Below are 15,859 nucleotides of genomic sequence, written 5' to 3' on the forward strand. Positions count from 1 at the left end.
TGGTCAGCGTCTGCTGCCCTCCCCAGCTCCTCTGGCTACTGCTACTGCTGTCTCTTGCTTGGGACGAACTGAGAGTCTCCTGATTTTCAGTTCGAGGCCCCCCTCCACCCGCAGCCTCGTCCCTATGCCTCGTCCCTATGCCTCGTCCCTATGCCTCGTCCCTATGCCTCGTCCCTATGCCTCGTCCCTATGCCTCGTCCCTATGCCTCGTCCCTATGCCTCGTCCCTATGCCTCGTCCCTATGCCCCGTCCCTATGCCCCGTCCCTATGCCCCGTCCCTATGCCTCGTCCCTATGCCCCGTCCCTGGTGGTCTAGTGGACATCACAAGTATTTCCTTTTCTTTTCTTCCCTCAGCCGCTCTTTCACTCCTGCATTTTCTGCCTTTTTCTTTGATCATCCCTCGTTTTTCCCTAGTTCTTTGTCCTTGCTCCCCTTTTCCTCTGCCCCCATCCCCCTGTGAAGCACCTTTCCCACCCTTCCGACCCCCAGCTGACTGCTCCTCCCCTTCTTAACGGCGGCCACAGTGCTGTGAGATGGCAACTGCACTGACCTCCTGGTCAGCATCTGCTGCTCTCCCCAGCTCCTCTGGCTGCTGCTGCTGCCTCTTGCCTGGGACGAACTGAGAGTCTCCTGACTCTGTTTGAGGCCCTCCTCCACCCACAGGCTCATCCCTGGTGGTCTAGTGGCAATCACAAGTAAGTATTTCCTTTTCTTTTCTTCTCTGTCACTCTTTCTTGCATTTTCTTCTATCATGCCTCGTTTTCCCCAGTTCCTTTTCCTTTCTCCCCTTTTTCCTCTGCCTCCCTGCCCCCCACAAAGCACCTTTCCCGTCCTCCCAGCTGACTGCTCCTCCCACCCCCCCAAGCCCCCACCCCTTCTTAATGGCGGCCGTAGCATGGCCGTGCTGGTTGAGCACTATAAAAAAAGCCCGTCTGCGACTGTCCGAGTCTGGACCGCGCCCAGTGCCAGGAACCCTGGATGTCTGTTAAACCATCCCCCTGGACTGCCTCCGTTATGACTCCGAGATCCTCCTCCGCCTCAAAACCGTACGTCTCAACAACTGCTGCACCATCTCCCCCAAGGACACCCACGGATCTTTCACCTGCAGGAACTGCAATTAAAGCGCCAATCTCAACAAACCAAAGGTACTCTCCGCACACAGATACCAACAACCTCCACAACCCCATCAACTGTTTGCTCCTGAACATCCGCTCCCTCCACAAACACGCCACCGAACTCTGGGACCTGATCGACACCACCCGATCAGGTCCTGATCGACACTACCCGACCGGCCATCGCCTTCCTCACAGAGACCTGGACCAACCCCACCTCGGGTCCAGACATCGCCATTCCCGACGGTTACAGCATCCTAAAGAGGGACTGGCCCTCCCGCCTGGGTGGAGGGCTTGCCATCGTACACAAGTCCTCACTACATGTCAAGGGCATCCAAGAAGAACATTGCACCACCATGGAACACCTTCACTTCCTGGCCCACTCCAACCACAATTCCGCTGCACCCTGGTGTAGAGGCCAACCGGTCCACGTCCAGCTTTCATAGATGACGTCGCAGACATCGCTACTCCCCAAGCCCTGGTGTCAGTGGACTACCTCCTCCTCGGGGACCTGAATCTCGAGGACCGCACCGACCCAAACACCACTGTTCTACTCGCCAACCTCGCCATCCTTGGCCTCAGACAGCTGGTCTTTGCACCCACACACATCGCAGGACACACTGGACCCCATCTTCACCTCAAGCGACCAGATCACCATCAAGACCATCTCCACCCCAGACTGGAATGACCACCGCTGCATACACTTCACAGTCGCGGCACCCAGCAGATGCACCCGCACCTCCAAGACCCCCCACAGGAAATGTAACAAAATCACCAATGAGCAACTCACGTTATCTCTCGCCAAACCCCTCCCCCACCTCTGACGACACCAACACAGCAGCACACAATCTCAATGCATGGATCACCGAATGAGCTGACACTCTAGCCCCTCTCCGGCTGATATCGGCCAAACGCGTACCTAAGAAGGCGAGTTTGTTCACCACCGAACTCCTAGAATCTAAAGCGTACCCGCAGAGGTTTAGAGAAAAACTGGAGGAATAGCCAATCCAGCGAAGACCTCACCTCATTCAGAGCCGCAACCGCCATCCACTGACAAAAAATCAAGAACGCAAGGAAGGATGCTCTCCAGGAGCGCATCAACTCCTCCGCACACAACTCAAAGGAACTCTTCTCAGTCATCAATGAGTTCAGATTCCCCCCTCCGAAGCCACCAGCATCCCCCGCCACAGGCCCTCTATGAAAAACTCGCCTACTTTTTCCACCACAAGATCCAGGACATCTGCGACAGCTTCCTGGCACCTTGAAAACTCTGGGTGATCTTCAGATGGATCCTAGCAGACTGTCACAGGACAGTAACCCCCTCCTTAGTCACGCGCAAGCTCGACTACAGCAACACCCTCTACGCCGGCATCCCAACTAGGAGCATCAAAAAACTTCAACTCATCCAGAACACCGCAGCCAGACTCATTCTGGACCTCCCTCACCGAGAACCCATCTCCCAACATCTGAGGACCCTCCAGTGGCTACCGGTCGAGAAGCAAATCACCTTCAAGTTTCTCACCCACATGTACATGTCCATACACAACGCAGGACCAGCCTACCTGAACCACCATGTCTCCTTCCACACCTCTGCCAGATCCCTCAGCTCTGCCCAGATGGCTCTGGCCACCGTCCTCTGCATCCGCAAAACCACTTCCGGAGGATGATCTTTCACCTACACTGCAGCAAAGAGCTGGAACACCCTCAACATAATGGAGGAAACGTTTGCTGGGACAACTTGAAGACTTTTGATGCTTTGATTCTCCAATATCTGTAAAACACTTACTTTCAAGCGACCCACAAAACCCGCCCCTTTACAAGCAACAGACACACATGTTGGCAAATAAATGTCTTCCATCTCTTTAACAGGTTTACACCGCAACTTTGCAGAAAAACCCTTCATAGTTACATTTGCCTGACTGCCTGCTGGAGTGTGAGGCAGAGTGCTCCCTTTCTGTTCCTGTTTAAGACGGTTCCTCCTTGGCCAACGAGCTGATGAGCTCTGGTTGAAGCACATGCATGCCAGTGAGTGGTACATAAACCTGAGAGGACTTTTGGCAGCATTTAAAGCAACCCCACAGACAAAGCTGCTCTCTGCCGATGAATGGCTAAACCCAGAAGCATGTGTCCAGAGACATACAGCACTTGCTGCACCTATTAAGGTGAAAAACTACAGATAACGTTATGGATATAAAGCGAACTTGTACGGCATTTACCATGATGCATTGGGGCTGACTGCATGCTGGAGTGTGAGGCAGAGTGCTCCCTTTCTGTTGTTCCATAGCCATAATTGATTTCTCAAAATGCGCCTTCAAAGTGGACCAATTATTCCAGCGATCAGAAGGTAGGCCTAGATAGGAAAAGGTGTTAGTTTTTGTAATGTTGCGTCCCTTAAAACAAATAAAAAAAGGAACACACTCTTTTTATTTTTTCAGCTGGGACTAAAAACATAATATAGGTTTTGCTGCAGTTAACACATAAGTGTAAATTCGCCATGAAAGTCACAAAAGTATCCTAAAGACACTACAAACCATTTCCCATTTGCTCCATTGGAACAGTCTCATCAGCATAGAGTTTGATAGACAGGAGACCCAAGCCTACCTAAACAGAATCATATTTCTTTGAAACAAATGATTTCTCAATATAGTTTTTGTATGATGTAAAGAGGAAAGGTGCTAAGGCACACTCCTGCCTTGCATCACTATGTATTTCAAATTCATACGTACACTTCGCACTTTTCCCAAAAAGTATTCTTGCCTTTGTATTTGTATACAACTGACTTAACAGTATGATCATTGGCTCCCGCACTCCCATTTCCTTCATTATAACCCACAACGTGGCATGGCTGATATAATCAAATGATTATGTAAAGTGCATGAAAGCTAAATATATGGAACCTTTTGTGGCCATTCGGTATTTATTAATGAAAAGGGACAAATTCAGACATTGTTCTGTAGGGCCTATCTCTTTAACCATATTGTACATCGCTAATGACATTGTGTTTATCAACCCAATGTTGACAATACAATTCTTCTTGCAGTGTTTAGGATTGAATCTAAAAGAGAAATGGGCCTGTAGCCGATAGTGCCTTCCCTGTTCCCCTTTTTAAAGGATTGAAACAATAATTAATTGACTTCGAAAGGGCAAATGACCACTCCTGTCCACAGCATTTAAGACCTTTGTTAATAGGGGTGCTCATAGATCTAACTTGTCAAACAAATCTAAGGTTGTGCCATCAGAGCCTTGAGCTTTCCCTATTCTGCAGCTGGAAACAGCATTAGCAATTTTCTCAAGGGAAAATTAGATAATACCAAGGTCTTCTGTCCTAACCTACTATGCTAGCTATTGATTAAAATAACGTTCATAGGGCTGAACAGAATAGGTCGTAGGCAGGACCCGAGTCTCAATAGTGGAAACTCCAGGGTCCCTGAGAAAGGAGTCATTAATTTCCCTCCAAAAAGCTGATCTATCCCTCAGCTTACTTACTAACAAAAGTGCCTCCCAAGCCTCTTCTTGAGCCAATACAATTTTTTGATACAAGAATGTATAATTGTATCTGTTCTGGCTGCATCTTACAGACATGAGTCCTCAAGTGTTTTATTCTCACTAACGACAGAGGCCAAGATTTTTTGATAATCAATATTACACCATTTGACTGTCACCCCATTCTTTTTACCAACAACTATACCCTAAATATGACTTGTTACCTGCCTCCCTCCCCCTCCTCGCTGTAATCTTGGGTTTCAGGGTGAGGAGGTTGTGATCACTCATCCACAGCATCTGAACCTGAAAGTCATGTATTAACTCTTCACCGTTTCGTCTGACCAAGATATAATGAATTGTACTGCTTTACCTAGAAAGATAGGGGGTATGGAATACAAACAAGGGATGATGCCATTTATAGGGTAAAGGTTACATTTGTTGAGTGCATCACCTTATGATGAGAAATGAGTCAAGTCTTCCGCCTTAATGTCACCAAACCACAAACAGACCTTTGATGCATGATTGCACATGTGCGCATTAAAATCGCCTAACCATACATGATGTAGATTTCCCTCAACTGAGGTAATAAATTGTTCTACATCGCTGTCCAAATCCCTTAAAACATTTGCACTGGTATCATCAAATAAATTGTTGTAGTAGTGCTAAAACTGGGAGCTAGTGAATATATTTTTTCCACAATGCCAGGTACAGTCACAGAAATCATAGTTACGACCCCTCCTTCCCCCTCCCTTGATTTGATGGAATTGCACCAAAATAATAGAAAGTGTACCAGTCTTATAAAATGTCCCATCAGGGTTACTGGATGTGAACTTTGCTGGCCTCCGGGTCCTCAAAAAGAACTTTCAATTAAATGTTTACCTTTCTGTGAAGGAGTGACTGTATTATGGTTCAGCACTTGTCAATCCTGATCATTTAAGTAGGTCATTGGTTCAGATAATTGTTTTTTTGGGGAGAAGGATGGTTTCTCCTTGACCAGCTACATCATCGTACCTCCCGAAGTCCTTTCTCATAGAATCTTTAGGTGCATAAAAAAAAATAACCCTGGGGTACAACAGATTTTTTGCTTGCTAAGTTAGCACCAGTTACCATTATAGTTAGAGTTCTTTCCACAAGGTCTGGCAACCTTAAAATTAACTTCTACGCAATTCTCTTTTGATGTTTTTACACATCTACCAATCCAAGGGATGTAGCGCACCATTTTGATGCTGTTCTGCAAACCTGAGACCCTGCCCAGACTAATGGCCAACTAGTGTCTGACTTTATTCCATAGTTCTCTCCAACTCTTTTTACAATTGGTGCCCAACCGAGGAACACCATTTAGTATTAGAACATCAGATCGTTGCAGGAGGCGGTTATTGAAGATAATTCAGTTGAGCAGCTCTATCTGGTTCTTCTGACTCTACCCTTAAGCAGTGGTGGCGATTGCTGGTACCACTGATCTGTACTGCTTGAGAATGGTCCCTTTATTGTACTGCGGTTTGTCCACTAACCTCCGTGTGCAAGTCCAGTGGCTTAATTTCACTTTCATGCCCCTCTTGCACTAATATCCGCCATACAATTCTTCCTGCATTAATTGAACTTGCTGTTCTATATCTTGACAATTAGTAACAGCCAGCTGTAAAGAATCTAGTCTACTGAAAATGGCACTGAAACTTTTTTTTGTTGAATTTTCTAGCTACCACAAATAACTGGCTATTGCCTCCTGGATCAGCCAATTAAAGCTGCCTGGCTCGGGTGCCTAATCGAAACTCCCATTGGACGGACTTCCCTAGGTGCCCGCTGCTGACCTGGCTTAGATTTACCCTCCTGTCTTAAGGAGCGAGAGATTGATTTGATTCTTTTGGCAGGGGGCTGTGCTCTTTGGTCAGGTGATGACATAATGCTGATCGTCATGGAATCATATCCGACTCAAGGATTGAATGGGTCTTTTGAAACCACTTCAGAAACCTCTAAATCCAAGACAGGAGTACCATTTCTTTGAGAGTGGTCACACAGCCACAGGAAGAGACCATATCAGAAACATTGTGTTTCCTGGTAATCAAACTTAACTTCATGTTGTTGATCTCCTTGTTTCTGGCCTCCATTACACTCGTATGGCAAGTCACATGCAGGGTGATTTATTCTTATCCATTGAGGTAGCTGCAGTTTTCCTCGTTCTCATCCTGGATAACTGAAAAGTGGAGCTAAAGAGCCTAGAGGGGTGTCCCAGCCCAGCCTTTGTCAGCCGGTGGCGGTCTCAGATTGGCCTAACTTGGCCGGAGCACATCCTGTGCTCTGGGGCTTCAATGCGCCGAAAGTTGCTCCTGGACATCAGACCCCGCCTCCTCCTCCCATAAGCAGGTGCTGTCTGGGACGGAGAGTCCACAAATCCCAGACTGCAAAACACAGAGTCCAAGATGTGTCCGTTACATCGCTGGGAGCACCCCCTCACAAATTAGTTACTGAGATACTATCAATTACTCTATCTGCCAGCTATGTTAAAAAAGTTTAACAGTTAAAAATGCAAATAATATTTAACTCCTTTGGGTAGTGTTGTGATTATACAGTTAACTGTTACTTCCTGTGTTCACAGTTACAAGTGAGCTGTGGAATATATTTAGAGCACACTTTACGCCAAGGCGTCCCTTGGTTAAACCATAGTAGCAAGGGAGCAAGAATAGCATGGTGTGGTTGGCTTTGAATCTTCTGAAAGACTGTTCAAGCCGTAGAGTGAACTAAGAGAGTTCAAAACATTTACATCATGGGGGAACAGCTTTCTTACACTTAGCTAAATGACTGGATGGTGCTAAACAAAGCAGGCCTGAGCCTGTGGATCTTTTATTTCTGCTCCCCAGAAGGAATAGGAATATTTTATCCTTAAGCTATTAAGGGTCTGAGTCAGTCCACTTGTGCAAACCTACTGCTTTGTGTATTTTGTTTATATCTTAAGAATGATAAGCAGTTGTGATGTCACTGCCACGTCACTGATGGTCTTTATGCCACAAGTAAACATGCCGCCCAGGGTGGAGGCGGGAATTGAAAAAAATAGAGAAAGGTAGAGTTACAGGGGGCAGCCCCCAGTAAGTAACAAAAAGGAGAGCAAGCCGCGGACAAAAGATAGATAAATAATAAAAAGCACATAAAGGGTAGAGGTGGGTCGCAGAAACTTACTTGATATTTGAGTCACGGCCTGCTCCTTCCCACGTAGCTTGGATACTGCGCTTTGAGTCACCAAACACCACAAAGAAGAGTGACAGCCATAGAGAGGCAAAAAGAAGTAAATTGGTTAATTGGCAGAGGGAGACTACGCTTAGAGGATATTTTGGGGTATCACAGTCTCCAGCGCAGAGTACGACGGTGAAATGGCCAATAACCCTTAAAATTATTCATGTCAGATATAGCTTGATAAGTATGTGAAGTCCTGGATTAAAGAGAGGTTAACATTTTTGCCGGAGCAAATGTACCAGTATCATAATAAACATTGGCATCACCGATTTATTGCTGTTAATTTATTACAAACTGACCTGAACATAATATGTACCACTATGCTGTATATTATTCATACCCCAAGTTCATCTTCTATAATCATACACACATTTGAACCGTTGTAGGAGCTGAAGCTGTGGATGTGCAGATGTTCATTGACAGTTGCAAATTTTACTTTTTTCTGCTTCAACTAGAAGTGGAATTACATGAATACCTTTTTTATTTGGCCTTACATTGTGCAACAAAGCCATCACGCCCAGTCCAGCCTAATGGACCGTATGTGCGTTTATAGTTAAAGATCTCATTCTTTAACAAGCTTCTGATGCAGAAGGTTTAACAGTTAACTATTAAATAGACCACTAAAACAAGTGCCTATCTGCGGAAACCTAGCGATATTGGCCTTAATATAGTCCATAGTAAATAAATGGCAGTGACAAAAGTAATACATATTATGTGATTTCATAAAATAATAATGTCCAAAAGTTACCACTCTCTGATCTAATCCAATCTGTATAAAATAGGGCATCCCAGTTTCCCAAAGCGATCTAACAAGCCAAGTAAAAGAAACAAATAACATTTGGAAAAGTAAGGACGTAAAATTAATAAAAATAAGACATTAAAAAGCAATTGTGTACATTGTTCAACTAAAGGTTAGAATGTCACTGGGCCGCTTAGTGAGAAAAATGCCTTCTCACTGTGCTTGCCCTTTCTAAATTATGCTTAATTATTTTTTTCCCATATTTTAAAAGGTGGAGCAACGCAGCATGCTTGGTTTTCCATCAGTCATATGTCGATGACAGTTTTAAAATTATAAGGTGTTGTGTTGTGGGTAAGTAAACCTTGGCATGAGCTCCGATTTTTGTTTGTTGAATTTCAAGATATTGCCTTATCCTTTCCTCGGGGTGTACATGCAGCTGTGGCTGGGGAAGGAGGAACAAAGTATGGGTTTGTTTGGCAGTGGTGAGTCCTGACCTGCCTTGCTGTAGGTTCTGTGGCGTATGCGGGCTGCATCTTGCCTGCATTCTTTTAATAATCCGAAAACGTCAGTAGTCAAGAATTAAACATTTTTAGGACAATGGTTTGAACTTTTTTTCTCTGTACGTGCAAAAAATTGCAAAATGTATTCAAATATAAAATACCTTGACATTATCTTAAGGTACTTTAATAATTTCCCTCTGTGATTATTACAAGAAGGAGGTAAATCTTGTTTGTGCAGTTTAAAACGACGCAATAAAATAAATAAAAACCAAGACAAATAATGTTCCCTAGGACCAAAAAACATGAACGATTACAACATTAGGTATAAAAAGATAGTTAAAAATCCAACATGCTCTTATGAAAATATACACAAAAGCAAACCTAATCTTGTTCCGCAGGTTATTAAAACTTTGAAGTACTTGATGTGTGCAATGGTGGCTGGGAATGTTGTCTGTGTTATTTTCCGAGTTTCATGGCTTGGCGTAATTCTTCCCAATAGCCCCCCCGCCATCCCAAACACATCCCCAAGAGCTTTCAATACATTTATGTATTTATTTATTTATTAAAGGAGCGGTTACAGAAAGGTGTTTTGGTAAATGGAGCTGGAGTCATTCGGCATTGGTAAAGGGTCTGGGCCAATGGATTTAACATACTTTTTACTTGTGAACAATTCTGCCAAGTGCATCTTCACTGTTGATGTTTGCATGAACACTTTTATGTACTCAATCCAAGAAAATCTTATACAAAACAAAGGCCATTTTAAGCCAAAATCTTCTAACTGAGCTGCCGTTATTTGTAATACCCTTTACCTTCACAGTGAGGTTTGATAGGGGTTAATCTTTACGGTAATTAACCTGGGTGGCTTGATTTCTTTCTACTCTCAGTTTAGGATGTCAGCGTGAGACAGCCTTTTTATTTCAGCACTAACTTGGGAAATGCTAAGCTGCATCATGTGCCAGAATGGAAAACATCAGTGGAAGCTCATTTGAAGCATATACTTCTAAGCATGGATATTCTCCGAATAACTATAGACACGTGGATGTGTTGAAATACACATCTTATAAACCTAAACCGAACTTAATACAGAGATGAAGCTGTTGCTAGAATGAGTTAAAACTGCTATAGAAAGTCTGAGTGTTAAAATGGATTCGCTTTTGTGGAAAGTCAAACATATTTAGGCAGAACTAGATAAAAAATCTGTTTGAAGTGATGAAACCAAACTGAGGATTTCTAATTCAGAAGACATGGCAGAACAAATATGATGGCTACAGTAGAACTGCTTTCCTTTTAAAGCAAATGGAAGCCAAAAAAAGAGGCTCTCACATACCGCTTATCCAATAGGAATGTACACATTGTAGGACAAGAGACAAATGAAATGTTCTACATGGGGCACGTTGTGGAGACCCTGAACGCCTAATTTATTGATCCTTATTTGTTGTCAGAATTCTTTCCAGTTGAAATGATGCTTACATCCTTGTCATTTAGAGTCCTAATTGCCAAGCTTCTATACTACAGAGACCGAGATATTGTGGCCAGGTAAATAAGAGACCCCTTGTGGCAGGATGATGTTATTTTTTTCCTCTATTGTCTCTGGTAAGTTCTCTGCAACTATAAAATGTGCAGTGTTATTTCTAGCAGCGGTGCTTGCAGAATGTTGCTAAAGCACACTTCTCTGACCAACCGAGTCTGCACTTGAATTTATGAAGCACGACATTGCCATTAGCCACACTTTGTGTGCCAAGAATGAAGCACGAGGCAATTCAATCACCACCAAAGTTAACCACCTTATGATCTGGATTAAAATCCTTTATCCCTAAGATTTTTCCATTGCCAGTGCATAATTTGATGTGTTATGTGGTTGCATCTGCAGGTTATGTGGTGTGTCCCAAGGTGTGAATTAATTTCTGTAAATACTGTTTTCTTTTTATTTTCGTTGTTCTATATAATGGGGTGTGCCACCATCAACAGGGAGTTTTCAGTGGTGGAAGATGCTACCCTGTTTGGCAATGCCGTTTTTCTGTTTGATGCATTATAGAGAAATGGGTATGAAGTAGTGAGTTTGAGCTTTTACGGTTGGGACATGTGTAGATGTGAACTTCTTCTACATTCTCAGTGTTGTAAAATGTTTCCTGGAATTTCAGGAGACTGAATTGCTGCAATTTGTGGCCCTTGGTTATAAATCGGCCAGAATGGGGTCAATGCAATTCAAATAAAGGAGATGTACTTATTGCAATAATAAAAACAATTCTGTCAAATCATTTGAGATTTTTTTTTTTTTTTTTTTATAATTCCAAAGAATGCTATTCAATTAACCCACCTCTTCCCTCCATGCCCAACAAGGTTTACTCACAAAGGCCACGTTTTCCCACTTTAAAAACAGCCCCTGAAAGATAAAAGCAAAGAATGAATAACTGTGCTGTCATTAACTGTGGAATCTCAGTAACTGGCCCTTGACCCAGTGCCTGCCCAACATAAAGGAACCTTATTACATAGTTCACAGTGTGTTATTCAGGGAATCCTTTGTAGACAAACGTCTACAAGCTCCATTGGAGTCAGAATAATCTGAAGTATGAACTGAGTCAAGCACCAGGAATTCGTTCCCAAAGAAATCTTCATAGCAGCTCTGAGCATGCTAATGATAAAGTTGTTAACACTACTCCTTTGCTCAGTCTCCTTGTGACCCATAAAATGTTGAGACTACTTTAGGTCCACCGCCTCTGCATTTTATTCCTTTATTATTCTAATGCTTCTTAAATTGGGAGTTGCACAGCCAGAGCACCCCCTCGTCTGTTTTAAAACTGGAAAGGACAGGGTGATCCTGATAGAAAATGGTAGGGGATTTACGAGCTAGATGCCCAAACTCTACAGAGCCTGTACCTGAACGTTCCCGTTTGAATTTCATTAAAATTAAGGTGAACCTAGTGAGTTCAGAGTGTGAATACTTCCATATTTTTGTGGGATTTGGTACTAACATGAAAGTTGCCATTCAGCGGTTTAGCATGCCCTGGGCTGTCAAATAGGAGTGTCTTTTTTTTTTTAACACGAGAGAGTCCATTGACACAGCACATTAATTGATAAGGTACTTGGTGCACTGTCTGGACGCAATTGTTCAGTTACATTAGAAAGTAAAAATCTTTGTTGGGAATTAGACTGTTAATGGAATTAGGCAGTGGCTTCGGGGCAAAGACCAACAGAATAAACCAGCTGCTTATCTGGAATTCTCACTTTGTCATTCTACAAGATTGTTTCATGTGAAAGATGTCATCAGAAAGAGAAAGCCAGCAGTGGGCTGGCCATTTAAAGTGAGAGGCACTTGCCTGACCAAGGACCCTAAATCTTAAAACCGAAGAGAGGTTTATCCAGCATGGCTAAAACATTCACATAAAAAACAATCGAATCTTTAAGTAACCTTTGTTTTGATTGTAGGTTTTGGAATATTCATCCAAAACGCAAATTAAAGCAATCCAATGCCACAGTACCCAGTTTTATATTGGTACTTAATGAGCAGAAAGCAAATTAACATAAATGTTAACATGAATACGTCAGCTGCTCATTTGCAGTACTCTATAGCCGTGCGCAGGCAATTTAGGGGGTGTCTCCCGCCTAAGTCCCCTCCACTTCTAGGTCCCCTCCACTCTTAAATAGGGAGACATGTATGTATGCAATGATGTGGTTCCAGGAGTCGAGGCTTGTTTAGGGAGCATAACTAAGGTAGTGGTATGGGGGTTTTGGAGCAAAATGAGAAGCCTGTGGTTGAGGGTGAGTTCTGAGGATCAGTTAAGTGAGAGCAGCCCTGGGTATTCCCTCTGCCCAGGTGGTGGAGGAGAACGTGGACATATTGAAAGTCTGAAGTAGTTGTAGGCTAATCTGTAAGGAGGAGAGTGAAATATCAGAAGAAAATAAAAGTAGACATCTGAACTACTCGCACCCTGCCTCAGAGTGGGAGTCAGGCCATTTTGTGAGGAAGGAATAGTGAGGAAGAAGAGAGTGAGTGGACCTGGAGCAGGAAAAATGAAGAGGGGACATGGATGGGTGACATGACCAAACTGTTCCATTAGTGAATCGCTCTGTTCGCATGGCACCCTCCTTACTTCTCTCAGTCTGGTGGTGGTTTGTGCCAGAGCCTTGGGGTATCGAGGAACCTCATCATTTGAAAGATCTCAGGGCACACAGGCACTGCCACCTACAGTAGACATTGACACTGATCCTCTTGCGCTCCTAGAGTGCTGTCAGACCCCATGCACCCCTCCAGCAGTAGATGCAGCCATAGCTCATCTGCTTTATTCAGTACATAAGTTTCCACATGGATTTGACAGTATTCGGCCATATTGTAGAGGTCAAGTGGGATTGCAGAGGTGCCAACGCAGCACGGCATTTTCCTTGTGATATGTTGGTGGTTCGTTGATAAAAGATCCATATTTCTTCTTCAAACATTTTGCTGCACACACATGGTCAGTGGTCAGTGGAGTGGATGGCTTATCCCTGGAGGAAAAAGTGTTTGTACAGGAGACCTATTTACCCCGATTCTTATGAACGTTCAAATAATCCTCTGTTTGGTGTGTAAAACAATCTTGGGTTTCAACGTTTGAGAACATTAATTTGTAGTAATAGTACTTCACTGGATTTGTGCGTTCTTGTAATGAAGGTTACCTTGTGAAGAAGATCCTCTCTGAACATTACTTTTATTGCTGGCTTGATGTATTTTGTGTCTCAAGTAAGCCATGTTTTTGTAAGTCGTTTTTATGTTCCCTGAAAACATCTAATTAAATGTATTTGTATCAAAGTATGTTTTAAAGTACATAAGAATGACTTTTCTTTTTTTCTATTTTATAGCTGAAACTTTGGAACAAATTCAGGATTTCGAACATTCCATCACTGATATTCATAGATGCCTCCACAGGAAAAGTTGTGTGTAGGAATGGTCTGTTAGTAATCCGAGATGATCCAGAAGGTAGGTCACTCCGTTTGACCCTAAATTATCTAAATTTCGATCGTTATCTACATTCATTTTCCATCGCATTTAAGTGTGCTTTACACTCTACATCTTTCTTTCGCTTACTATGTATTTTTTTACACAGTTCTCCCATTTTCTTCCTTCTGTATATGTGCATTTGGGGTTATCTATCAAAAAGGCGGCAGTGGTGCATCTTGAGTGGTTGAGGTACAGTTTACACTGCCTTTTTTTATCACTAATGCATTTGGTCCCATTTGATGCATTGGCTCAAAACGTATCCCACAAACTCTTGCATACATGTAACTTTAGGCATGGAATGTTTCGTGCAGATTTAGAGAGGGGAGGTTTTGTGGCACCCTTAAAGTTGTTTGATGTAATTGTAGTCAGTAATCTTTGGACCAATTAAAAAAGTGTAGATATCTTGTTACTTGGGTTTGTGGACATCGCTTCACAGTTGTCCAAACTTTGCATGTTTTGGAAAATAGTTTTGCAGTAATTGTGTTAAAGCTAGTCACACAGTTTAAGTAATAAAAAGGGAGAAAAGACACATGAAGTATGGCATACTGAGCAGAGGCTGTGGCTCAAGGACATTTCTTGTACAGTATTTGGTAGGCTTGGCACAGCACAAGTACCAGGAATTTGGGCAGTCGTACGGTCCATTGAGGGTACTTGGATGTTGTAAAAAAAATAAAAGCCTTAAATACTCGCTGCAAAAAACTTCAAGGACATCAATGCTATGCTTCAAAACCTGAAAACCCTGAAATTATGCAGGTATGTTTAGATGCCTAACTTAAAATTTGTGTAAGATAAAATAATGTTTGGAATGAATTCTAGCGTCTTCTCCTTTTAAAAAAAAAACTTAAAACGATAAAGTAAAAACATATTGTTGGATAGTGTTAAATTGTTTATATGATTTAAACATGCAAATCAAAGGAAAACAACGGGATTGAATTACCAAAGAAGGAAAATAATAAATAGTATATATTTTTTTTTTTACATCTCAGAGTTGTAATGGATAGCTTTATGAAATTAGGTTTAAAGTCACTGATGACGTTACTAGTAACATCACTTAGGCTATTTTATTTCAACATCCATATAAACCAATCGGAATTCTCGCAGAGCTTACATGAAGAAGGAAAGCAGTTCTTGTTTTAATCACAAATAATATGGTATTCTCACAGACCTAAATGCAGTTGTAAGCCTACAGTCAGCAGCTGAACGTCCTTGCAGTGGTTATATGCTGTAGAAAAGCAACTGCAAAGAAATTCTGATCTGAAATTGTGTAAGAAGGTGAGCGACAGTAGTACTTTAGGTGCAAACATGCCAAGCTCTGACACCCGCCTGTTCATGTTCCCTAGGCATAGCATAATCATGGATAAAGTCACCTGGGGAGGAAAATAGTTTTCAGTTGCATAATTCGTGGATCCCAGCAATGTTTGGGAGAAGGTGCAAATTAATGCAACTTCTCAGATAATCGGGGAAAAGTAAAGGACTTGATGTATGGGGCTGGACACAGTTATGATGTGATTGGTCCTTTTAATTTATTTGTATTGTTTCAGAGAGAGTCAGCCCTTTTAATGGGAGTACTGTACACTGTTTTTGTCAACGTAATGGAGTTTTAGCATACGGGTGGATACCATATAGATAGAATGGTGCAACGTTTGCACCCATGCTTGACAAGAACAGTAACCGAACATATAACAGTACTAAGAGTGTCGGTAGATGGTGCAGATATAAGGCAGCATACTTTAATGTGCTGCTTACATCAAGAATAGTAGCATTCAGAGCAATGTACTTCATATACCAGCAGGGGTGATGGTTTGTGGACTGCAGAAAATGAGTCAT

At 42.8% G+C, this 15,859-nt stretch overlaps 1 protein-coding gene across 1 annotated transcript in view; it reads left to right on the forward strand.

The window, feature by feature from the left end:
• Positions 1 to 15,859, forward strand: part of NXN (nucleoredoxin) — a 325,735-nt gene that overhangs the window by 138,137 nt on the left and 171,739 nt on the right. Inside the window, exon 2 of the mRNA XM_069226372.1 lies at positions 13,894 to 14,011. Coding sequence (XP_069082473.1) covers positions 13,894 to 14,011 — 118 coding nt within the window. The remainder of the gene's footprint in view (positions 1 to 13,893; positions 14,012 to 15,859) is intronic.

The sequence above is a fragment of the Pleurodeles waltl genome, chromosome 3_1, assembly GCF_031143425.1.
Source record: "Pleurodeles waltl isolate 20211129_DDA chromosome 3_1, aPleWal1.hap1.20221129, whole genome shotgun sequence".
Classification (NCBI taxonomy): Eukaryota; Metazoa; Chordata; class Amphibia; order Caudata; family Salamandridae; genus Pleurodeles; species Pleurodeles waltl.